This window comes from Corella eumyota, chromosome 3 (assembly GCF_963082875.1).
Source record: "Corella eumyota chromosome 3, kaCorEumy4.1, whole genome shotgun sequence".
NCBI classification, from domain to species: Eukaryota; Metazoa; Chordata; class Ascidiacea; order Phlebobranchia; family Corellidae; genus Corella; species Corella eumyota.
This window is the reverse complement of record NC_137492.1, coordinates 6,453,093-6,479,682: the sequence shown is the minus strand read 5'-3', so window position 1 is coordinate 6,479,682 and position 26,590 is coordinate 6,453,093. Positions and strand designations below refer to the sequence as shown.

General features: G+C 29.4%; 5 protein-coding genes and 1 non-coding gene across 7 annotated transcripts; 2 read left to right on the top strand and 4 right to left on the bottom strand.

Annotated features, from left to right (window-relative positions):
* Positions 1–2,088: 2,088 nt before the first annotated feature.
* On the top strand, positions 2,089–3,769 carry LOC145745424 (uncharacterized). The gene is made up of 3 exons (XM_082563499.1): positions 2,089–2,249; positions 2,342–2,722; positions 2,859–3,769. Exons 1-3 carry the CDS (start codon positions 2,227–2,229, stop codon positions 3,496–3,498), a joined length of 1,044 nt encoding a protein of 347 aa, XP_082419625.1. The 5' UTR covers positions 2,089–2,226; the 3' UTR covers positions 3,499–3,769.
* Positions 3,770–4,767: 998 nt separating this feature from the next.
* On the bottom strand, positions 4,768–4,886 carry LOC145746519 (5S ribosomal RNA). Its single transcript, XR_014281304.1, has one exon. It is a non-coding gene; the product is annotated as a 5S ribosomal RNA (ribosomal RNA).
* Positions 4,887–7,308: 2,422 nt separating this feature from the next.
* Positions 7,309–13,896, top strand: LOC145746454 (uncharacterized). Of its 2 annotated transcripts, XM_082564742.1 has the most exons (13): positions 7,309–7,382; positions 8,283–8,388; positions 8,619–8,690; positions 8,968–9,067; positions 10,317–10,413; positions 10,540–10,609; positions 11,007–11,124; positions 11,438–11,512; positions 11,597–11,721; positions 12,230–12,338; positions 12,431–12,506; positions 12,610–12,709; positions 12,786–13,896. In XM_082564742.1, the coding sequence occupies exons 2-13, from the start codon at positions 8,307–8,309 to the stop codon at positions 13,322–13,324; spliced, it is 1,563 nt and encodes a 520-aa protein (XP_082420868.1). In that variant the 5' UTR covers positions 7,309–7,382; positions 8,283–8,306; the 3' UTR covers positions 13,325–13,896. The 2 variants fall into 2 exon arrangements, with proteins under 2 accessions (XP_082420868.1, XP_082420870.1); XM_082564744.1 differs by lacking the exon at positions 7,309–7,382 and having other exon boundaries at positions 8,256–8,388; positions 11,597–11,652.
* LOC145746457 (putative small nuclear ribonucleoprotein Sm D2) lies at positions 12,810–14,438 on the bottom strand. The gene is made up of 2 exons (XM_082564747.1): positions 13,601–14,438; positions 12,810–13,381 (listed from the first exon to the last, which is right to left on the bottom strand). The coding sequence occupies exon 1, from the start codon at positions 14,324–14,326 to the stop codon at positions 13,961–13,963; it is 366 nt and encodes a 121-aa protein (XP_082420873.1). The 5' UTR covers positions 14,327–14,438; the 3' UTR covers positions 12,810–13,381; positions 13,601–13,960.
* A 1,143-nt stretch (positions 14,439–15,581) lies between these two features.
* Positions 15,582–25,853, bottom strand: LOC145745887 (uncharacterized). Its single transcript, XM_082564068.1, has 6 exons — positions 24,889–25,853; positions 21,831–22,006; positions 20,391–21,116; positions 20,002–20,012; positions 17,656–18,377; positions 15,582–16,743 (listed from the first exon to the last, which is right to left on the bottom strand). The coding sequence occupies exons 1-6, from the start codon at positions 25,823–25,825 to the stop codon at positions 15,740–15,742; spliced, it is 3,576 nt and encodes a 1,191-aa protein (XP_082420194.1). The 5' UTR covers positions 25,826–25,853; the 3' UTR covers positions 15,582–15,739.
* LOC145746456 (uncharacterized) lies at positions 18,379–20,019 on the bottom strand. The gene has a single exon (XM_082564746.1). It carries the CDS (start codon positions 19,403–19,405, stop codon positions 18,524–18,526), a length of 882 nt encoding a protein of 293 aa, XP_082420872.1. The 5' UTR covers positions 19,406–20,019; the 3' UTR covers positions 18,379–18,523.
* Positions 25,854–26,590: the final 737 nt, after the last annotated feature.

Here is a 26,590-nt window from a genome sequence, read left to right as displayed (position 1 = left end):
TAATTATGGTATTGAACCTTTGTTTAGATTTAAACCTGCCACGCTTATGTTTAAACTAATACAAGTGTTACAGAATCTGTAAACAAATGTGTTTATTATTATTTAAACGACAGTAAAGTAACTTTTGATTTTGTAATTTTAAATAATATTATTAAATTTAATGTTGTGTTATGGATTTGCCCCAAAACAGGCTTTTTAAACTTCAAAGAAAATTGACCTTTAAAGAAATTTGTGCTTCAGTAAAAATAGGCACTTTTGAACTTCTATTTGATTTGTTTAATCATGTGTAGCATTGCTTGCGTGTTGTTTTGCGGTTTTTGCTTTCGTGTTTTTTTTCCTTGTTTTCGCGGTTTTGAACTTATTTTTATAAATTAACAAGACTTGCTTTACAATTTGTGTATACACTTTCTCCTACACAATGACGTCAAAACAAAAATTAAAGTTTTTTTTAGTTATACGCAACTAACATTTGCGACATGCTGTCTACAAGTGAAACCGAAATGTGCAAGTTGAATTGTTTGTATTTCCTACTGGTTTGATGGTTTGACAGTAAACGTAAGTTTCGAGTTACAGCTTTACACGCCCTCTTTAAACTTATTTGACCGGAACCTTTAGGTGCATTAACGATTACTCTAGATCAAAAAGACGTGAAATTATGTACTTTGTACAAGATCAAGTTTTAAAAGATTTTACAATTTTTTTAATATATTATCATTACAAAAAATATTAGGAATTAAAATTAGGTATTCATATTCATTTATTTCTTATATTTTAAATTTTAATTTTAGAGTCGCAATTAAACTGGTTAATGGTATCAACGCTTGCCTTATGTTTACAATTATATTGACTACACAATATGAAAAATAGTTATCATATGTTATTCATGTTAAACAAGTATACCAATTTAAATAATTTAAATTTTATAAAGACTTAGTAAAGGAAACATATCTTCATTCAATTTTGAAAATCACAATTTTATGTATGGTTCAATACAAGTGCCCATCTAAATTTGACCCTTAAATTCTAAGAGCCCAAATTCAATCACCCTAATCATTTGTTTGCCATCGGAAATGACAGTCGTGACGTCATCACAAACAATTAACGCAAAAATAAACCGCAAAGGCAAGTAAAATATATTAAAAAATAAAACACAAGTATATTCTATATAGACTAATATAGCAAAGATGTCTTATTTAACAAAAAATGTACAATAATATTCTACGGTATAGATAGAGTAAATGCGTTATCACTTAAACTTTATTAAAAACTAGCTAGTGTTCTTTGAGTTTAAATGATTTATTAGTTTTGTTGCTCTAAGCTACATGCTTAAAATGGCATCGTTGATTTACCGTACCAAGCCTATGACGACACTTTACACTTGACTTACTAGGTTAAAATAAGACTCAACTAAAAGTTGTTTGTACTACATACAAGTTAACATAATTGTTTAAATGGTAAATCTTTTTTACAAGCACAACACACTGGGCTAACAACGTAATTACTTAACATATTTATCCAGTGTGTTTTGTACAACTACTTGCGATTTTCTCTGCGTTTGGTTTTTGCTTAAAGGCCAAATCGTGGTGTAATTATAAATTGGCTATTGTTTTTTCCTTTGTACAATTAAAAAAGCGTAGAATTTTTATTTAAACATTTATTCTGATACGCAAATGTATTGATATAAAAACTCAGATATTTGGTTATGAAAATTATAGGTTTAAAATAAAATTAAATCTTTATTATATAAGTTTAGTTTAAAACGGTTTTGTTATGACGGATTAATGCTTGGATAATTAAATACAATCATATGCTTTTTAGAATTTTAAACGTGCGTAACCATTAAATAAATAACAATTTTTGTATGCTAATCAAGAAAAAATAAATTTAAATTTATTCTGTCCTAAAATTTTCACTTACGATTACATGAAATTTTTCAACAAAGAGAGAGCTAAATTAAACCGAAATTTTTTTTCTAAACGATTTTTTATAATATTTGAATACAAAAATACTAAAGGCAATTCAGTTTTGAAATTTGTAAATAAAATTTTACGTTCAAATAAATAAGGGGGATTTTGACAACAATAGTTTTTCTCTTTTCTCCGCAAAAAAAGGTTTAAGAATAAAGTCAGTCGCGGTATAGCTATCAGTTATATTAGACCTTTGCTGTGAAGAGAACTGTTAGTTACGTTAGTAAATAAACGACAAAATTTTAAACGAAGAAATAAGATGTTACAGGGTGAAAATGACAGGTAACTTAACTTTCATCTTAAGATAACGAAATTTTACTTGGTATGTTAATAAGTAATAAAAATATACCCTAAAAAATTGTTAACTTTAACAGCAAATATAAAATTCACTTGACCACTTCGCGAAAAGATTGGGAAAAAGTCCGAGAATGTTACGTGGAGTCCTTTCGTCGATACCCGCTCTATAAATACATAGTTCCTGAGGAATCGAAACGCGATGAGTTTTTGCGGGCGTATCTAGATGCCAACTACGAGGTAACCGTAGGAAGTGGCCAGGGTATATTGATTAAACTGGTGGTCAATGTATCGACTAACGACAATGATAGCGAAGGTCTAATTGCCGGGGGTTTGTTGTGCGTTCCCCCATCTAGTGATGGCTGTGGCTGGGCTATTGGTGACGATGAACCTTACTGGAAAGCTTACGAGAAATACAATCTTGCCGTGATATCAGATGACGGACTGAAACGACTTAAAAGGTAAATTATTAAAAATTTTATTTTATCAAAGAAAACAAAAAAAAAAATTTTAACGTTAAAAATTTTTATTTAACCAAAGCCTAGTTGTATGAATCATGTTACTTTATTCTTATATATTTTAAACAATTTTTTTTAGATATGAAGCTTGGGAGAATAAAAACATATCGGAAAATTTTTCTAAATCTGGAATAGCAGCTTGGAATGGCCTATTTTGTGCAATAGCACCAAAATATACCACCAAAGGCATAGGCAGTGCGTTATACAAAGAGACTATTAAATTGATAGCCACACATTATGTAAAAAAACGCAGAATATGCTGTAGAAAAGGTGACAACGCACAAGTAAATTTAAAAAATACGCCTCAAATCCTACGGGAAAAGGTTGTAAGCAGGTATTCGGTCCCTGTAGAAATCAGTCAAGACGATGTATGCACTCAGACAATTAACAGCAGTAATAACTCTTGCAACGTACAACAAACTAACCTGAAAAATAATTCAAGAAATATCGAAAGTGTTTTTCAAAACTCATCGGCACCTTTGGTAGTTGCTATAAGTCATAGTGAGCGAGCTGCTCGTTTTTATGAAGTCAACGGATTTCATCCGACAGTTGAAATCCCATTTTATGACGAAGTAAATAAGGTTACTCCATTTAAAGTGCACGTTTTAGTTCTAGACCCATTTCAAACTGGAAATATATGTAAATGTAAAAACATGTTTAATTCAGTTAAAAGTAATTTTAAAGGGGGGCAATTGACTGAAGTTACCAAATACCATTGAAAAAAAAATTGTTAGATTACAAATATTTGTTCATTCAAATACTTTAATTTTTCCTCATTTTAGTCCATTAAAGATAAGCATACATTGCAACCTATGTATATATATATTTTTTTTTTGTAAAAAGTTTTAAAAAAATGAAAGCTTATAAGTCATTTTAGAAATGTAAACCTTGAACCTCAACTTTGTTAACCACAAATCCTCAAAAAGGTAAAACTTTACAATATTCCCTTGGTTAGCCAAAAAGATTTTTAATACTTTTGGTTTACCGCAACTGTTCTAGTAAACTATAGACCTTTTTTGCGGAAGTACTAACTTATATTATTATGACTGGTTATGTTTGTATTTTTACAAAATCATTTTTTTTTCTATAATTTACGTTACTACTTTTTTTTTGTATATTTTGTATATAAATAAAATTAAAATGTGCAAGTTGAATTGATTGGGTTTCCTACTTGTTTGATGGTTTGACAGTAAACGTGAGTTTCGGGTTACAGCTTTACACGCCCTCTTTAAACTTATTTGACCGAAACCACAAGTTACATGATCGTTGACTTTGGATCAAAGTAGCGTGCTAACTCATTTGTTTTAATAAGATTAACTTCAATAAACAAATAAATAAAAAAAACAAGTGTTTTATTTAAAATAATAAGGAAATCAATGTTTTTTTAAACAAAAATCCGACAACATTTAGTCACATACAATATTATATTACGAAATTTATCTTACACAAACTAAAACTCACTTTTGGGAGAAAGAAAATTTGTTTTCCTGTATTTAGCGGTGACAGTGTTTATTTACTAAAATTTAAAAATTTAAATGTAATTTCCACGTTATAAATTAATACAAAAATAGATTCGCTAAACAAAAAATGAGTGATTGTGTGGGAATGGCGGTTTATTTGAAAGCATTGCTTGTAAATGGTATAAACCGTATTTATTTTTTTTAAGTTTCACAAATTGAATGCTTTAAATAAAGAGCAGTAACATTCATATTTGAAGATTTTTTTTACCTATTAACAGTTTATAAGAAAAGACATCGAAAATTGCAATCTTTTAATATCTGACTTTTATATCTAAATACGTTGACAATGTCAAACGTGCGTTACCGAATATGTAAAAAAAATTAGATTTTTTGTAAATAACGAAAATAGATGACAAAACTTTTCGCAAATCTAAAAAAAATTATAAAAAATTTCATAATGTAAACTGAACGATGTCAAAACCTAGAAAATATTTTTAAATGCCAATTCACTCATAATGAATATTAAAAAGCCTACGGCACCCGGTATTCCCAGGCGGTCACCCATCCAAGTACTAACCGGGCCCGACGTTGCTTAACTTCCCAGATCGGACGAGATGGGGTGTACTCAACGTGGTATGGTCGTAGGCGATTAACGCTTCTCTTTATACATATATGGGTTAAATAACATGTTTGACGTCACTTTAATTAGCTTGTTTAAATAGCGCTAGGAGTCTCCTTCACTCGTTCTATGTTTTTTATTCAAAAACTTTGATAATATTGGATACATACAAATGTCGACGTTGATTTAATATTAAAATTGTCAACTATTTTAGGATAACCGCAATAATATTTATTTATGTGGTCAGATTGTTAAATAAAAAAAAAGTTTTATTTAAAAATAAATACTGCCTTTATTTAACATTTTGGTTTTACAGTAATTGGATAACTTTGATTTAAATATATTTTTCATTTTCTGTTCGAGTTTACCGAAAGGCACAATATAGTTAAATTTACTATCACCTGCGTTTTGGTAATATACCCGGTGTTGAAATATCTTTTACAACGTTACCTATTTGAATTTCTGAAATCTCAAAGTTTTTTTTCAATATAATGACAATAACAATACGTTTTAAAAACAAAGGTTTTAATTCATAATAAATATAAAAACAAATATACAGACAACAACAATATCTTTCGAATTCTAAGATTTCGAACCATAATACCAATCCAGTCTCTTTACCTCGCAAAGTTTGGTCGTATGTTTTGTCCATATCTTCACAATAATTGCGTTTTTATTAGCATTTTACCTATAAGTACGTTAAGCTTTTGAATTTGTAGACATTGCTTTTATATAATCCAAATCATTGTAAAGCGCAAAGTATAAAAACAAAGCTTATAAATACAGGCAGCGTGGTGTAGTGGTAAGAACACTTGCTGCAACACACATGAGATCGTGGGTTCAATCCCCACTGCTTTTATGCTGTAGCGCCATTGAGTAAGGCGCTATAAACGGTATGAACTTCTGCTGAGCCAGTACTTATTCAGCAGCATAATCACGGGGCAATAATAGTCTATATAATATCCCAAACTGCTAAACGCAACTCGAGCCTGAGTCGGGGTAACTGTTGTTAAAAATGGCAAACAAAAAATAACATCATTATTCAAATATCCCCTTATAAACAGTGTTATGATAATTAGGATTAGAAAAGTAGGATCACTAAAGTTTAAAATTCAAAATAATATAAGCTCAATATTAAACATTAAATTAAAAAATGTTTATTATACATCATATGATTTATACATTTATAACTGCAGATGAAACGTAAAATATTCGGCCATTAATCAAACTAATAGAAATAACACCTGGTTCTGCGAAGAGACGAACATATAATTACTGAACATTTTATGGGCGTCGCTAATATGCGTTTGCGTAACTTAAACGGGTAGCCGACTTAATAGCCACCATACTGTAAAATCTTGTTATTGCGTATAGCAAATTTACATTAACAGATTTATGAAGAAATTTAAGAAAAATCGTTTACAGCGAAATTGCCGTTTGTGAACATTACTGATATATATATATATATATTTTTTTTTTTTTAATCATTACGATTATTTTATGTCATTTCTTTTAAATTAATTTTTTAGTATAAAGTATGTTTTTAACTCTTATTAAATCGTTTAAATGTATAAAAAAAAATTTCAAAAAATTAAAAATTTCAAATAAAAAAATCGTTAGCTTTCGAGACAGCGACTTGAAATACGACTAAGCGTAAATTAGAGACTCGGAACAACATTGACATTTCGCGCGAAACCACCATAAAATCTGATCATATAATTGGCTCCGAATGACTTATGGCCTTTAATGACGTCATAATACGATTTCTAGCTTCGGGCAATTTAAAATTACTTGTGTCGATCAAAAACCGATTTTCATTATCCAGATTTGTAAATCGAGGGTGGATGCTACAACCTGATAGCATATTAAAAAAGCGCAACGTGCATTTTTATGTTAATTATTACTCAAGACAATAGGGGGCGAGTTGCAATTTAGAAAGTCAAGATTATGTAAGGTTTAAGAAAGTTTTTGACAAAAAGAAACTCATTGCGCAGATCGGCTTAAATGTTTTAAACCATAGGAAATGTTGTGTGTTAAGTTACATAGCTGTTAAAATGTATGTAGTGCAAATAATTATCATCTCAATATATTTAAATAAGCTTAATTGTGTATTATTGCCCAATACTTTAAAAAATGCATTGTTTCGTGTTACACAAAAATTTAAAAAAGCCTAAAAATTTTCTCTCACAGGCATGTAGTTATATCTTAAAATTCTGATATTAGGTATTAATTTTAAATATAAATTGCCCAGTAATAAGAATTGGTTATAGTGTAAGTATTAGCGTAGGATTTATCTAAAGTACGTAGGCCGAATACCGCAGGTAATACATTTCGTATTTTTATAACAAATCGATTTTTTTTTATTTGAAATTCAGTATAAATAAATGTGAGATGATTCGTAGGATTTATCTAAAGTACGTGGGTAAAGTACTAAAGTATGTGAGATGAAGCGTAGGATTTATCTAAAGTACGTGGGCCGAATACTTGTTAGTTGAAACCTTAAACAAACATTAAAATGCCGCAGGTAATACATTTCGTATTTTTAAAACAAATCGAGTTTTTTTTATTTGAAATTCAGTATAAATAAATGTGAGATGATTCATACTAAATAAGGCAAAAGTTAAATGAGTTTAGGCAGTAATTAAGGCAGTTTGAAGTTTAAAGCTGCGGGTCAAACCGTCTTATCCAAATAAAAAAAAACTTTATGCAATTTTTATAAATTTTACACCACTTAACCGAATCTTATTGTTTTTAAAATAAAAAACAGTGTTTTAAAAAAATTATATGGATATAAACAATCACAAGATCAAATATAATATAAAGCATAAAACGAAATTAAATGAAAATTAAAAATACAAGCAATTACACTTATATTATTTATTTGAGCAATAACAAAATTACGTAAGTAAAGTAATCGAAATACATCACGAACTCTTGCTTTAAATGTTAAATGTTATGATCGAAGGAATGTAAAAAAGCCGGTTTTAGGACCAAGCGATGATAGCAAATAATAAACAATGTATTATTAGAGCCTGTATGTTTTTCGTTACTAAAACATAAGTAACAATACGAAAAAACTTTAAACGTCTTAAAATTGTTTAAAAAAAGTGGTTCCTAAAATGTATATTCAAAATATATAAATCATGTTAAAAATCCAAGAACGGTCATGCCATGCAAGGTTGATTTTTATCTGTTAAGCTTGTAAATGTCAAATGAGTTGATAGTTTACTTATAAAACATTGTTCGTCGAAAATCATGTTTTAACTAATAAGTAAAATACCAGTTAGCAGTAGGTTTAGGTTTAGTATGTACTTAAAAAAAGGATTATCTAAATAATCTTAAACAACAACATCTTTAACCCCAGTTTTTTTTAATAAAATATTAACGTTTTCGTTTACAACAACAAGGTGTGAAAATGTTATAGGGGTTTATGTGTTCTGTTTGAGAAATGGACTTAAGATTTATTTGGTTATTCTTTTTTATGACGTCACAAGTAACGTGTCTGCGACTTAGACGGGCAGGAGGAAGAGGTAATCTTGTTATTTATTTATTTTATACTTTTTAAAATGTTTTAACTAAAACTTGAATAATTTTACAATTTTTTTCCAATAGAAAACAAGTTTTATATGTAATATTATTGTTAGTTTGTAGACAATTTGACATAGCAGTAAGAAAAGTCATTTAACAAGATAAAAATTAGTTTCGCTAAAATGTTACGAATTACAGTTTCCAACACAAGATTTTTATTTATTTATCATAGTTAGCCTTCCGGCCAGCATCACCCCACCACGTAAACTTCACAAAGGCCAAACCCCGGAACCCAAACCTGGATGTAAGTAACTGTTTTTATTAATTTTGCTTTATACCAAGCAAGAACTTGTTTTTTATGATTCTAAACCAGCGACTAAATGCTGAAAATAAATACTCCGCAGACACTTTTTTATAATTTATATTAAACTGTGTTGAAATATACACAGTTACCACTAATAAGCCACATCAGTTAGTCTATAACATTAAAAAAGCCAATCAATTTGAGCGAATGAACTAGAATTTGTATGTTTTAACCTTCTACTTTAGCCCAAACTCAATTCTGCTTTTATTAAAAACAGGGACACATTGCATTAGAGATGTAAGGGTTACAGGGCATTGGCGAGTTATTAGTTCGGAGAATGTTGCTAGTCAAGCTACTCAATTTCAGTGCACGTGGAGGTAAATTAAAAAGATAATTTAATACAAGTTATATTTTGGGCATTTACTAATTGGTAGAAACTGAACAAATTAATTTACTGTTATCTATTTTTTAACTTTTAGTCCCCGAAAAAATTTTGTGAAATTTACTTAAATCATTCTGTTTTTATCTATACATTTGCAATACAAAAACAATAGTAAAGAATTAATTTAAAACATAAAGCCGCTTCAATGAATTTGATTAATTAAGAAAAAGTATCCAATAAAACGTTTTTAATTTTAAAACTTATTGTTTTAATTATAATTATAAATTTTCGAACAGTTACTAAATGTTAAAAAGTAATTATAACGACGACTTTTTATAGTTTATAAAGTTACACCTGGCCAATTCCATTTTGTTACTTTGTGACGTAAATGTCAACTTTGTGACATAATAATAAGGTCAACACGTAACTTCAAGATGTTAAGAAAGAATCGTGATATATTAATCGGACTAATGAATAATTTTTGGTCTTTGTTTCGCCAATCTTATAAATCTTAAATCTAATTGATATAAATATTTACATAAAAAGCTCAACACTAACAACAACAAACAATTAGGTTAATTTTAAGACATAAATACCTTATTCTATATAACAATCAATTTATATCATAAATCGTTAAACAACATCAAAAAATTAAAGTAAATATGTTTAGTGTAAAAATGTTATTAAACATCAATTTTAAAAAAACTGTATAAAACAAGCAAGCCATTGAGGCCTTATATAATAATAAAGTAATGGTAAATCTAAATATATTAAGCTATATACACGGGTAGTCATTTCAGAGATCCTATCTTACAAATTTATCGAAATTATGCGAACAAGTTAGTTTTATAAGCCTAAGGGCGTTATTCGATATTTAATCGATCGCGATGAATAACAATTACTTATTTTAAAAATATAGTGATTTGTATGTCTACTTTATATAGTAAACATATAGATTCATTGTGTTATACTGTCATTTTTGTTTTTATACCATGTATAGCCTAAAGATTATTGGTTAAACTAAATTTTCCTTTTAATAAAACAACTTTTTCTTTAAATTTAATTGGAAGATGTCGTTTTAATTTAATGAAAAAACATTATTAAAACGAAGATAAGTTTTCTTAACATGTATATAGGTTGAATTAAACATTTCCTGCAATTCCACCAAGCACCAATTGTGCAAATTGTTTACAAAAGTTGTATGTACTAGTTTAACATTTTGTAAAAATAATAAAAAATTTTAGACTGAAATCGGAAACTGGGCAACAGATTCAAATCTCTATTCAAAAGCTAAATCTTGGTAACAGTGACGATACAAGATGCCAGCAGCAATTTCTTGAAGTAATTTTACCATTAAACTTGCTACTTAAAAATGTTATGCCATTTAAGACACTTGTTAACTTAAAATCACATTTAATTATTTTTTATCACGTTTATTAATTTTAACCATTTCCGTTTATTTTACAGATAATAGATGAGGGAAAATCACAAGGCCGATATTGCGATAGAAGTGTTCCAGGCGATTATGTTACTTTAGGTAAATTATTTTTTCCAAAGTTTTTAATAAATTTAAATGTATAATAAAAATTATTTTATCACAGATTTTATACGTTTCGTAACCTAAATCCTAAAATTTTAGTAAATTGCCTTAAATTGACAAAACGAAATCCGATATCAGTAATAATGCAGTGTAACATAAGATTGCTATTAAATTTAACCATTTCTACCGCTTAAGGCTTAATAAGTGTATAAATTTAATCTGTTTAAATTACCATATGTACGTTACTTTTAACTGAAAACAATTTGTGAAAAAAAAACAAAAAAAAAATAAAAACATTTAGTAAGACTATTTAGATGTCACCATAACTTAATATTACAAATTTACGTCCAAAATTACATAAAGTTATAAACTAATATTTTTAATTTGATTTAAGGCACTGATGTTCGAATAGACATACAGGGAGAGGGCGATTTAGTTAAACTAGTTAGAGATAAACGAAGCCCATTTCTAATTAGTTACAAATCCGTGTCCGCAACTGAGCCTGGTTTCAGGTGATATTTACAATTAAATATGAATTTTTTAATCCAATACGTACAACTAGTATAATTATTGTTTGCTAAATAAAAATGCAATATAAATATGAATTGATAAAAAAATATTTTTCGATACACATTTCCTTATTCTTGTGATTGTTTTAACATCTTAAATAGCTCCCGGGTAACTATATGGCCACGGTTTACAACCACCGTTGATTAGTTTTATAAACAATCCCACCACTTACAATAAACAGTAAATTTATAATCGAACTTTTTATTATGTGTTAAATTTTAAACGGAGGACGATATTAAATTTTCATCGGTTTAGACTCAAAGTAACAAAACCGGACAACTACGACCCATATCATTTAATCACCCAAAATCAAGTTAGGCAACACAAAATGTAAGTACATGTTACAAAATTAAAATCGCTGGTTTATATTTTAAACATTGACTTTTGTAACCCTTGATTTTAATTTATATATAGTCTACACAACAAAAATCCTGGATATACGCCAACTAAAGCCAAGAAGAAAAACAACGGTTTGTGCCCTTCGTGTAATAGTATCAGTTATTATAAGACCACACCAATCATTCCAGTTTTGCCAACAGGTTATCTAGTAAAGCAAACCGAGCATCGGTGCACTAGATCGCAATTAATTTCGGTGTGCCCTGGAATACTTTTAATCCCTTCTTTAATAAATTAATTATAGACTATTTTAAGCCTTTTAAAAATGATAAACTATTTTTAAAATGTAAAATGTCGACATATAACACGTCCAAATTTCTAATCTTATCTTTTTAGTTAACTGAAACATTTGAAAACTAACTGTTGGTGAAATAGATTAGTCCGACCTTTGTAGTTGTAACTCTCTTGCTCTAAATAGAAAAGTCTAACTTTTTAACTGTTTTTAACAAAAATGAAATGTTTTGTTTAAATCATTTTATCTAATGATAAAATGATTAACTAAAACAACTAAGTTTAATTTTAAATCCTTTTACTGTCTTTAACGGGTTTACTTAAGTTTAAAATATTTTTAAATTTGTGTAGTTTCAATCAAACTTCTATGAAAAGCTTAACTTTAGCCTGATTACACTTAAACTTACTTCTGCTTTTTAGATAAGGACAAAGAAAAAAGATTTGGTTCACTATCTCTTGCCGGATTAATCAGCATAGTTGTTTGTGCCATCTTGGTGTTTATTGTTGCTATTTTACTTCTACTAAACAGGTTAACAACGACACCACACAAAACCTTAAAAAACTATCGAAAAAAGTTTTGTGTTCTTATGTAAATTATTTTAAAATGTTATTTTTATGCAGATGTTGTTGCTGTTGGAGAAAGAAAAAGAATATAAAAAAGGATGTCGAAAATGGCAAACTAAAAGCTGCTTACGCAGTGAGTTTATTTGCATAAACATATTTCTAAATTTATTTAAAGCATTATATGCCATTTAATGATTAAGTGAAACTCTAACCACATATGTTGAACGTTTGTACAGAATAAGGCCTTTTTGTTACCCTCAGCTATCAAAGATTCAGTTTCAAACGGCCCAGTTGGTGAAGAACCTGACACTAACAAGACGACGTCTAAAAACTCAGGTAAACAAATAACAATTTTTACATTTAACAAAATTTTTACTCGATATCTAGTTACTTTTTCATATCTTTATCATAGGCAAAGAATCTAAACAAAGTGACCAATATTTTAACTTACCAACCAAAGTCAAAATAACAACTTCCAGCCAAGAAAACGAAACAAAGAAAAGCTCCAGTAAAAGAAAAACTCCCAAGAGCAAAATATATGCCAAAGAAAAAGTGTTAAGCTTGAATTTAAGAACAAGCGAGTCTAAGAAGAGGTCATCAAAATCAAGGGATAGAAATCTTAAAGAAAAAGATGAAAAAAATAACAACACAAATTCCTCATTAAGGCCAAGGCGTCATAAGTCCAAAAAACGGTCTTCAGACAAAGATAAAAGCCTGAAAAAAGTTTCCACCAAATCACGTCATCATCACCGCGGTGACGTCACAGAGAAAGAAGAGCGCAAGCAAAGAAAATCTCGCAATTCGTCCGAAAGCACCTCACGCGAAAAAGTGCAAAACACTGCACGTGACAAAGTGCGACCGTCGTCAAGCAGACATTCAAAAAAGCCTCCGTCAAACCATCGCAAACGTGCGAAAAATTCGAGTGATGGTACGCCGAGGCGAAGACCATAACTGTTTTATAAAATAGGGTGCTACGTTCCAAAATCACTGTAGAGGAAAAATATCGACCTACAAACAAACAGAAAAATAATTATTCAAGTGAAGAAAAGGTGATGCGTTTATGGTTTAATTTATAACACATTAAAATTATTTAAAAATAATTTTTAACGTGTAAAGTTACGGTATTATAGTAGTATTATTAACCATAATGTCATTGTAAAATCTGGTACAGTGCGAGCATTTCAAAAACGACAAATTTTTTTCACTGTATATTATGTTTAATCTCACCTGTAAAAGTTTTGTCTCAAGATACGCTGTAAAAAACTGTAGGTAATATTTTACCCAAAACATGCTTCTATTTTGTAAATATGGGCTATCAATTTTAAAAACAGTAGTTTATTTTTTCTTAAAGTGGTTCTTATAAAAAATATTTTAATAGTAATTGTTTATTGATAAAAATAAAAAGCAAATAATAAACCAAAAGTTTGATTAACAAAAAATTACAAGTTTGGGTCAATACCACAATGTGTAATTAAACAAAATCACACCATTAGTAGTAAACATTTTGACTCAAAACTTTAATTTTTTTAAAATTGTGTTTAACTGCGGATTGTGTTTAACTACCCACTTTAAATATGATTATTTTTTCTACTTGCTTTCACTAGTTGCGAGTGGATTTTTAAGAACAATGATAATAGAATCACCTCGAAGAAACATTTTACTTATAAATCGATCGCGATTAACTGGCTGTTGCTTTTTCTTTCCCTTTCCAGATTTTGGAGTTTCAGTCCACATTTCCTTTGCATCTTCAAGGACCATGTTGCAATGTCGATCAAATGCTTTTACACGAGCCAGTAGTTTTCTATTGTTTCGACAGTTAATTAAAACCTGAGTGTTGTTTTTTACAGAGTCAGTTAATATTGACAAGGGACCAGTTTGAAATTCCTCTTTTTCCAACTGTTCCATTTCTTCCATTGTAAGCTCAGATTTTGGTTTGCCTTGAATCGTTGCCATTTTAGCCACGACTATACAAAAATTAAATTTTAATATTGTTCTGTAAAGAAAACAAAGCTTTAAAATTACTGAACTGGTATGAACATTTATATAACAATATAAAAAAGCATAAATAAAATAGAAAAGCTTATGAAATAATAGTATATCGATATGATTTACAAAAAAAGTTTTAACACTATGGGAGTAGGCTAGGCCTTTATTATTTTCATATAAAAAATACTTGACTTACTGCAAGTAATGTAATTTAGTAACAATAAGTACGAAACTCTTAATTTAAATGCAACTTTTTAAAACAGTGAATCGCAACTATATTAATTTAAAGAACAACTTTTCATGAAAAAAAAGAAAAAATGTTTAAATGTTTCATCTTATTTGAATTATATATTAAAGCTATCATCACAATTTTGTGGCATTATTTTATGATTTTGCAAACTATTAAATTGTAAAATATTGGTGATTTTTTTGTTACATTCATGACAAGTGTAGTGTTTTAAATCCCAACCATTATTGCTTACATATTTTTTGGACAATTTTCGTTTTTTAGAGCTACAAATTGGGTTGCTGTTTACACTGTTAATGTTATTTAATACCAATGCACCACATTTGGACTTGTCAGCCATTCTTCTTTTACTGAAAAGTTCTTTTTTATTTTCTATGCTGTTTTTGGTACTATTCTGATCGCAAATATTTTTGGTTACCATTTTATCTTTTTTGTCACTATGATCAATATTATTTTCAGGCACGTCAAGATCTGTCATCAATTCATCCATGTCAAAATTTTCAGAACTTTGTTGAATGAAAATTAGTTCGCTTTTATCAAAGCCACGGTTTTTATTTTGATCTGAATTAGAAGTATGAGCATCTTGATAGGGTACTTGCAATTCTTTTATACTCTGTATATCATCGGTACAATTTAAATCAGTACCAACGTTGCTTAAATCATCAAAAACAGGCAAACTGCAGTTTAAATGTGTGCCAGAGTTAACAGCATCACTTTCAAAACTGTTACTTGACTCAAAAAAACAAAGACCGTTCGTGCCAATCAAGTCCATTTTTTCTTTTAAACATTTAAGTTCGTAATTTACATCCCTTCTTATTAGTTGAAGTTCTTTTAAAATGAGTAAACTAATGGAATCCGAATCACTGTTAAATGCCATTTTCTAATTTAATTAATTTTTCTAGTATCTAAAACAAAAAAAAAACAGATAAATGAACACAGAAATCAGCTTAAAATGAAAAAGTTTAGCTTTAAAGGCTACTTATGTTGTGTAAGTAACAAAAATAACTTGATTCAACATCTGAAAATGTGTATGGCCATGGCCATATAACAGAACAAAAACACAAGACAGCACTTTTTGTACAGTAAAATATAAAAGCGAACGTTGATTTTATTTGATAATTGAAAAAGACCTTTTATTTAGTTTTGTTAAATTTTGAGTCTTTGTATTGAACACCGTGAACACCTTTCATGTGTTTTTTTGCCGTTTGCATTTGGGTGAATCTTTTGTTGCAGATGTAACACTTATATGGTTTGATACCCGCATGTAAATTGGTATGATCTCTAAAGTGTCCAGAATGATAAAATGTTTTTTCACAAAAACCACATTTGAACTTGTGCATATCACCGCGATATTGTTCTCTTTTAGGAATCAACAACGTTGACTCTTTTTCCTTGACAAGCCTTGATTTTTGATCTTTTTTAATATTGAAAATATAGTTTTTAAATTCTGGATCATTCACATCGTAATCCAAATCATCTTGGTGTGATTTCAGATGCATTTTAATGTGATACTTTTTTGCAAATCTTTTTTTGCACAATTTGCAACCGAACCGCATTTGACCAACATTCTGGGATTTTTTGGGTGTTGAAGTTGTAGTTGATTCAGAATTTTCCTCCAAACATTCCATTTGATCTGAAAAAGGAACTTCTGCTTCACTAAATCGTACATCTTCTAATTCTTGAAAATCTGGGTTGCTGTCATCAATAGAGGAAACTGTATTTTCCTTTTCATCAGAATCATCATTTTGTTTTTTACTTTTCGTAACGCTTCCCTTTTTAGATTTACCCGCTTTTTTCTTGGATGAAACATCAACTGTTTTAGACCAAAGCAATGGAACAGAAGGATCTTGCGAATATCCTTGTGATAAAAGAAAGGCACTTCTTTTTATAATGGATGCAGTATTATCGCTTTCCTTATTACTGTTAAAAACAAAATTGCTTTCCAGAAGAAGTTGCAGAATGTTATTCATTGATGACATTTCTTTGGTTACTTGCTGTCGAAATTGCTTTAACTCCTCCAAAATCATGAAACTTACGAACTCTGTTTTTGAATCAACCTCTTGTGCAGGTTCTTCTTCATTTAAAACACTGGTGTTCGACATCATTACCGTAAAATTGTATCTGAATATTATTTGAAAATATTTTTAATATTACCTAACCTAAAAAAAAAACAATGCAAAGTTTAAATTAAAAAAATTTTACATAACAAAAAATGATCACAAAGTCATTGAACGCAGTCATTTTAAATAGCCTAACTAGGTTTGTAAATAAAATGCATACACAGTTACCAGATAAAAAATGCAAATCATTTTCTAAACACTAATTTATAAAAAAAAACACATAAAACAATTTAATATATTAGTTTAATGAACAACTAAACCAACAAACTAAACCTTGTAGAATCAATCTTTTTATGATTTAGTATTTTAACATTAAACTGTCCTAGTTCTTTTTTATCACTGTAAAATTAACAAAAATTTTGTTGCATATTTTATGAGCGCCAGTATAATTAGTTCGTTGATATTAAATGCTAGGTTTGGTTGTTAATTTTTTGTAGTAATTAGTACTTTTCACAGTATAGTAAAGAGTTACTGCTATTTTGAAATTGTTACAATCCTGAAAAGTATGTTTACCATTGTACTTTCCTTATTTCCAAACAACTAGCAAGATCAGTTGGAAAAAAAACTTTTTCATTTTTAGAGAATTTTTGTTTCCACTCTTGTTTTGATTAAACAAAATGTTTTCGTTTAAATTGACTTCGTCATTTCAAGTTTTCGGATTGCATTTCATTGTTGTTTACATCTTTGTGGATTGAATCAAATTTTTCCAAAATCAACAACTCATTGCTTATTTGTAGTGACCTAATATTAAATATGTTCACTTTTCCGTACCACTTCGTACTACGAACAACATAATGAAAAACTTAAACAAATTTAAAACTAGTGTTACTAATTATACGAGACATGAATTTACAAGCAAAAAGTATGTACATCCGTTTTTAGCATTAGTTTTAATGTCTTATATATATTCAATGTTCAACTTAAAGTACTTTGCATTGCACTGTAATTAGGATGATGATGTTTTATGTGGCTCCTTTTGCTTGACTTAAAATTGAATCCAGCATTACAAATCTCACAAACATATGGTACTTCACTTGAATGCAAAACCATGTGATCTCTGACGGAACTTTGACGCGTAAAAGCTTTTCCACAGATTCCACATTTAAATGGTCGAACTTTAGGCTCTTTGTTTAAAGGCTTAACAATATTTTGTTTTACTTCATTTATGTTAGGCTCAGTGTTTGGATGTTTATAATACATATGCTTTTTCATATCTTGTGGTCGAGCTAATTTAATACCACAAACTTTGCATTCCAAGTTGTATTCATATTTTCTTAGCAATGTAGAACCAGATTCCTGTTTAATTCTTTTTTTGGTAACCTTTTTGGCTTTGGTATTCGATGGAGCTTTTTTATTGGTTTTCAAAGGTTTAGGTGGGGTGTTTGGGATATTTTCAACTTGAATCTGTGTCATGTCAATAGTTTCATATTCTACTTGTTGCATTTTATCTGTTTCAAGTTCGAAGTCAGACAAATCGTCTATATTTACAACTGACCCAGTCTGGACATAATTGTTTGCATTTTTTTGCAAAAAATTGTTCAAGTCCCTTCGCATTTCCTTTATTTCCGAGGTTACATCTCTTCGAATTAGCCTAAGTTCTTCCAAAATAAGCAAACCTATGTTGGTTTCCGACTCAACAAAGTTCATTTTACTTTACTTTAATCAAACTAAATTCTAAAAAACAAACAGGTAAATTAGGTTAGTAAAAGAACAACAAAAGCAGAAAAAACACTGAAATTACACATCCAATATTTAACAGAAAAAAAACATGATTTTAATAAAAAACGTTAACTTTTGTTATGTTTTTGCTGCAAAATATTCCATAGGATGTATGTTGCGCATGTGACTTTTTACTCCGGATCCAAGCCTAAATGAACAGTTACAGTAATCACACTTGAACGGTTTGGCACCGGTGTGAATTCTAAGGTGTTCTGTTAAATGATGTTTCCGCATAAAACCTTTGTGACAATATTTACAAACATAATTGCGCTCAAGAGCAGGCTGTGATTTCAGTTTCTTGCAATTTACAACAGATTTTAATTTTACAGAAGGGTCTGATTGTAAATTTGGTTTATTTTTTGCTGATTTCTGGTTAGTTTGATACTTATAGTTACCTAGCGTCAAAAGATTTTTTATATAATTCTCATTGGAACTTGTGACTTTAATGTCTGCAAAGTTATTTGAGAAGGTTTGTTGAAAAGATGAATCCAATGTGGATTTATTAGAGACAAAAGTTTGAAAATTGTTATTTTGATGTTGATCCAACCCTGAACAACTACTTTTTGACTTTTCCGGGGGAAAGTGCGAGTCCAAACAATTTTCAGACTTTACATTGGGTGTAAATATTTCTTTCGATTTTACACAGCTTGTTTTAAAATTTGTATCATTACCTAAAACTTCGTCGGCCTTTTCTACCTTTTTATGAGACAATAAAGTCGATGTTTCTTTAGCTGAAGCATTTCCAATTTGACTTGTTCGTAGATTATTGAAAAATGGCAAAATATTAAGATCACTGTTCAGTTTTCTACTTGCAAACATCGCTTCCTTTAAAATAATAGTATGGAGTTGTTGTTTGATCTCATGAATTTCTTTTGTCATATTCTTGTTTATTGATTTAAGTTCATTCAAAATTAACATTCCAATTGCTTCAGATGAGCTTGCCATGAACAACGCATCCATAACTGTAAGTACTTCCAATAACACACAAAAAGAAAAACTTAATTCTGTAAATAAAAATGTTTAAATATTAAAGGACATAAATAGCGGGGCGCTAAAACTTATGAAAAGAAACAAATGGAGAGGAAACAAATAAAACGAAAGTAAATGGAACAAAATGAAATGATACTAAAACAAATGGAATGAAAACTAATAAAACGGATCTTAACCAAACAGATTTTTGATGGATAATTTTAACTCCATTGTTTATTTTTCCATTTAAAAAAAACACCCAAAACATGATAAAAATCGTTTTTATAAAATCTTTTTTATTTCTTTCCATATTATAAAGACTAACTTTTGGTAAAATACATTCCAATTGTTTTCGTTCCATTAAATTCCATTTCATTTAAAATTTTTCCATTTAAATTAGTTTTATTTATTTCTTTTTAATAGACTTTGCTACCTAAATAGCAATAGCTGTCACAATTTAGGCAAAGTTACATAAAAATAAATAAAAAATTGCTGTTTGATACAAAAACATACTGAAACCAATTTAAATTAAATAGCTGATAAAGTTCCTTTGTAGAATTCATATTTATAATTGCTATATTTTAAACTCAATTTCAACCTTAAACACAAAACATTAGGCTGTTTAAAAACTAAAAATCAGTACAATTTGTATATACAAATAATATATTCTTATACCCTTAAATTTGTATTTAAAAGTTACCAATAAAAACATAAAAATGCAGAGTAACATCCTATTTTTAAAAAGCAGTAAATATAATACCATTACAGCCTACAAAAATTTGTTTTTTAATATTGGCAATTATAACATAATACAAAAAAATGTTTTAAAAATATATTTATAAAATTTATAAAAACAAATATTAGCCTAAATACATAGTTAGATTTTTTATTAGTTATGTCTATAGAAGTACTAATTCCCTGCATTTGATACTAACATACTAACTAATTAAAGGTTTTTAGGAATATCATTGTGAACCATAATAAGATGTTCCTTCAATCCATGTTTTCTGACAAAAGATGATCCACAGCGCCCACATTGAAATGGTTTTTCTCCGGTATGTGATCTTAAATGTAACTCATACACACTTTTGCATGGAAAACCCCGTTCGCAATATGTACACTTCAACTTGTTGGTTTGTTTTAAGGGTTTTCGTTTGGATGGTGGTCGTTTTGGTTGTTTTTTTATTGTTAGATGTTTCATAGCAATATGGCATTTTAAAAAGCAAGGACTTTTTAACAGTTTTCCACAAATATTACAAGAGATCATGTTTTTGTCAGCGCACCTTGTGCCAAGTGCGGCAAGAGTCATACTATTAATAACATGACTTTTTTCTAATGATGAAGCAGAGCTTTTAAATTTTTTAAGCAGTTTTACACCATCTATTTCAGGTTCTGTAATTGTGATATCCAGCGAGTAATTTCCATCCTCAAGTTGATTATCATTTGACGTTTTTTCATTAACAAATTGCTTTTTTTCATTAACTTGACTTGAGGGGTTTTGCAGAGCTATAGTTGCGTTGCAAATACTAGTAATTAGGCTGTTTTCTGTTTTCTCAGAAGAGGAGGTATCTGCATCAATAGATTTCAAGCTAGCTTCCATAGCTTCAATTAATTCAACATTGTTTTGTTGTATTATAGAACTTTGTTTTTTTCTTATATTTTCCGAGGTAAAGTGATCCAAATGAAAGCCACCAATTTTTCTCTTTAAATTGTTTATTTCTCTTTTCATAGAATTTATTTCTTTTTTAATACCCATTTTAAACAACTCAAAATCTTTATTTAAATCGTCTTTAATTGATATTAACTCCTCTTCAAAATCTTGTTGAATTATTTTAAGTTCCTCTGCAATAAAGAGTTTAACTTGTTCTTGACTTTCTTTGCTTATATCCACATTCATATTTTTTACTTAAAGTTTATGAAATCACTAAAGATCCTATAAAAACGACAATAATAAAATTTAATTAAAGTGGAAAAATTCAATAGTAATTTACTGTTAAAAAATATAAAACAGAAACAAGATTATAAAAGTTAAATCCATTTTTACATTAAATCATTGCAATTCTGCTTAAAAATAACATAATTGTTTCACTGCGTTAAAAAAGTCTGCCAGTTTATCTTTTAAAGTTTTTAAAACCAACATCTGCACAAAATATTTTAAATATGATGAGCATTAAAAGTATATATATTACTAATGTAATTTATATTTTTTTTGTCAGTGGTAATTTTTATTTTTAAAAGGAAACTTGTAAAGGGCTTCAGTAATATCTGAAGTGAGTAATTCACAAGTATATACTTGAAATTGTGAAATAATCAAGTTGTCCCGAATATGTGATTATTTCTCTCTATCACAAGTTAATACCAAACAATGTTTAATTGATTTAAAAAAAAGTTTTATAAAATAAGGTATCTAATCAACAGTGTGATTTAACATGTGACGTTTTAAATTGGCAGCTCGCGTAAACTTACAATCGCAGATTGTGCATGGAAATGGTTTTTCACCGGTGTGTATAAGCAAATGACGAGTTAAATGACCTTTTTGTACAAAATAACGATTACAAATAGAACATTTGAAAGGACGAACACCAGAATGCACTCGTCTATGTACTTTGATGTAAGTTCTTGGGAAGTATTTATTGCAAATTGTACATAGTTCAGTAACTTTGCAATTATCATCAGCATTTTTTTTAAAAAAACTTTTCGAATTTGAAAATGATCTTTTTCTGTTACCCTTCGTTGTGGTTGGCATCATTTTGGTGTAAGGGGGATTACGTTGAAGTACCATTCCAGATGCTATGTTACTATTGCTCCTCTCAGGTGCAAATTTGTGATATATGTTCTGCATTTCATTTTCGGTGTTAACATCGCCAAATATTTTTTCCGCCACATCCTTTATAACAAATTCCGATGAATCTTTTATTTTGTATTTTTGAAATGAGTGAGAATTTTCAGTAGTTTTATAGATCGTGGTAGATTTTTCTTTATGAAAAACAGAATTTGGTTGATATTCATTTAAGATGTTACTTTCAGAATTTTGAAAATAGTCCACTAACAAGTGAGGGTCAACTGGTTTATTTAACTCAGAAGAAATAGTCAAATTTTTTTCAACTGCAATGTCTGTAGCATTGTCATGATCGGATCTTTTTATGTTGGCATCAGAGTGTATAGTAAAGTTCATATTTGATAAAACTTTATTATTTTCACTGCTATTATCATGTATGCTATTTATATTTGCATTGTCAAAATAATTGATTTCTAAACCCGGTTCATCTTCTTCGGCAAAATTGTTAGATTTAGAATTTTTAATATATGCATCACTAGCATCAATTGTCTTAAAATTTGAAATTTTGTCTTCAAGGTGAATGATTTCCTGCTTTAATTCTTTAAATTCATTTTTAAAGTCTTGTCGGAATAATTTTAACTCTTCCAAAATCAATAACCCAACATTTTCTTGTGTCAGGTTTACAAAATTCATAATTTTACCAAAATTATAGCACAAAAGTAGCTTAATAAAATTGTTAATTTTAAATATTGGTAAAATATGATATTATACTGACACTATATACTGACTTTTCACTGTTTCCCAGGCCTCTTGTAAGCCATATGTTAGGGCATTTGTTAAAAATATGGCTTGTACTGTACCTTAAAATCTCTGGATTAGGAATTTTGAGTTTCGCAGTATAGTAACTAAATAAAAGTAATAAAAACAAATAAAGGCAACAATTAAACTGTAGACAGACAGGGCGAAGAAAGTTACAAAATTCTTGTCTGACTTTACAATTTTGGCTGATCAGAAAATATAAAACGGAGCTTTAGCGTTGCCCGTTAAGTTTATAAATGCGAAAAAGACTAAATTTTTCACCCTAATCTTCTCTTGTACATTCCGCCCTTTCCGCATTTATTTTAGTACTACTTGTTTAAACCAGCTGACCAGTGAAAGACGATAATAAAGTTCCTATAAAACACTATTATCTGACTAAACAAACCAGATTTAAATAATTTGACTTGCAAATAAGTTTGTGGTCGTTTACGTAGGCTAATTGTTATTCAAATTTAATTTAAATAAACAGATAAATGGTTTGCAAATTCGATTTTGCAAATCAGATTGGACCGTTCTCGGGTTCCACCGCTAAGTAAAGAATGGGCGATCACAAGTTAAAGCGCTTAAATACGGTTTTAAAAAAACTAAACTTTTTTGTTTTAAACTGCATATAAGAAAGTACTAAATTTTTTTTTACTGAGTTTCTTTTACGAATTTTGCTGCCGTCGTAGTCTGCAAGTTAGGAATGAAGAACAGAAAAAAAAGCCGAAAACGCGGAAAGCGGAAAAGGGCGGGAAAGCGGAAAAGGTGGCTTAATAAAAATCCGTTGCGGTTATTTTTTTGTAAGTATTTGTTTCGAAATAAAGTCGCACCACAAAAGATTCCCAATTTTATAAACAGATATTTATTTTCTTAATTATTAACGACTTATATATTAATTTTACCGTTAAGGTTTAGAATACTTGCTACACTACATGAGGCCATTGGTTCGATCCCCACTGCTCTCATGGTGTAGTGACCTTGAATAGGGCGCTACAAACGGTATAAACTCCTGCAAAGCCAGCACTTAATTAGCAACTTGATTATCGAAAAATATAATAAATAATTTCCCAAACTGCCAAAGGATTGGGTCGGAGTAACGGTTGATACTCTATGTTTAGGTCGTAAAGTCGACCTCTGTCCACATCGATAATAAAAAAATATAAAAAAATGATAATTAACACGAACTTTATAAGTGTTACAGTTACAACCATTTGACACTTTGTTGAATAATAATAACTAATCGTTAAACAAGTTAAGTTTAACGTGACGAAACTATGGAGTTATAGAAAATAAAAAAAAATATTATTGGTAATAACTAAGACATTTTAAGGTCGTCGAAACAACGCAACATCCCCTTTAAACACGGGCCTCTCTCACCACAAACAGGGCGTCTGGGATCTTTACGTTAGGGACACGTTTCTGTAGTTTTAGCGCATAACACATTAGCAGCAAGGCAACCACGGGACATGTTGGCCCGCTGCTATGAATTTACATTCTATCCGATAAATAGATTTTTTGGCATAAGCATTTAAAGTGGTATTTCAAATTTTTTTTTGCAAATTGTAACTTTAAAAAAGTTCACCTACTAAACTTTTGTTTTATTTTTCACGCAATACTGATAGATTGTTTATAAGTTATATGTATAAAGAAAGTATAAGATATTTTGTAAATTCTTTTGTGGTTATGTAACATGTTATGAAATTATTTTTATTATTTACAAAAGGTACCTATAAACTATTAATCTAATAAAAAAGCATACATTTTTAAATTGGTCACTGTATTTATTTTATTAAATAAAAAAATTTAAAAATATTTATACAAAAATAGTGTGGTGCATTATCTTTTTAAGATGTTTACAAACATTATGGTGCTTGTATCTTTCCAGTTTTATGTCTTTTCATATGCACTTTAAAATTACTTGAATGGGCAAAGGAATGATTACATATTGTACACTTGTAGGGTTTTTCGCCAGTATGTACCCTTATGTGACTTTTAAGGTTGTATGAACTGGTACAGCTCTTGTTACAGTATAAACATTTGTATTTTGCTTTTTGTTTAACCAAGCAAAACTGTTTACGAGTTTTAAGATTTATATTGCGATCAATATTTTTTGGCTTTGAAGTTTGACAAGGTATAGTAGAAGCAAAGTTTTCAGGCTGTGTTAAAGGAATCGCAGTTTTTAAGTTAGTGTTGTTTTTTAAAGTATTGGTATACCTTTTGTTTTGGGAAGGTATATTCTTCATTGGCACAGTTGGCATGCTGGTTGTAAAATGCCTTACAGTTTTTAAGTTGGTGTTGTTTTTTGAAGTATTGGTATACCTTTCGTTTTGGGAAGGTATATTCTTCATTGGGGGAGTCGGCATGCTGGTTGTAAAATGCCTTACAGCATTTGGAGTTTGATTCTTATTCAAAGCAAAATTAGACACATTTTCAAAACTTGTTTGTTTATCATGCTCAATTTTTTTATTCAATGAAATCATGTCACCAGTAGTTAGGTTATTATTTACTGAACATCCCAGTAAATCATGGCTGATTTCAGTTTTTTTAATGTTTTCTACAATCTCAGTGGTTTGCATTGCGTTTTCTTCATTGATATTGTCTTCAAAATATGACACCGAAATATTAAATTCGTTTTCAGAATCTTCAGGTATTTCTCCATTTTTTTTAAGCAAGTTTTCACTTAGATTTGAATATAAAATTTTATCTCCAAGATTAACAATTTCTTTTCTGGCTAATTTTCCTTCTTCTTGTATGTGTTGCCGAATTAATCTAAGTTCCTTTAAAATTAAAATTCCAATTGTCTCTGTGGTAAAAACTTCATTTGTGTCCATATTTTTTGCAGAATTTTTTTTATGTAAAATTTCTTAAAATAAAAAATAAGAACTAATGGTTTAAATAAATATTGGTTAAATAAGTTACTGTAGGCGTAGGCTGTAGTAAAGAAGTTTAACAACAACAAGGACAAATACTGGTACTTAAAAAGACCCACGGCGACTCTTTAATAATTTATAATAAAATGGGTGCATCAACCGAATAAAAACTGAAGTAATGAATGCAAAAAAGATGTAAACGTGTGACTGTACAGCTGTATGTAAACAAAAACTTGGAAAGGTCAAGTCAGTCAAGTTCACAACCTAAACATAGAGTAACATCAGTTACCCAGATTTGAGTTGGCTTTGGCAGTTTGGGATAATATAGAATAGATTTACGATTGCCTGATAATTAATCCGCTGATTTAATGTAGGTTTAGCAGCAGAAGTTCATTCGTTTATAGGCAGATAGGGCCTTACTCAAGAGCGCTACAGCTTTAAAGCAGTAGGGATTGGACCTAGTTTCTTTGTAGTAAAGTTAAGTGTGTCGGCTAATACACCACCCTGTCTATTTCTGACCACTACACCAACTGACAGACTGACCTGCTGAGTGCTGACCGACCGGCGGGCGGCGACCCGACCAGTGACCATGACCACCAGACCACGGTCAGACGGTATGACAATGCCGGTAAATTTACATTATATAACTGCAAAATTGCAAGTGGTTTATTATAATTATTGCAAAATCGAGTTGCAGAGGATCAAAAAAAAACACAGCTCTTTTTA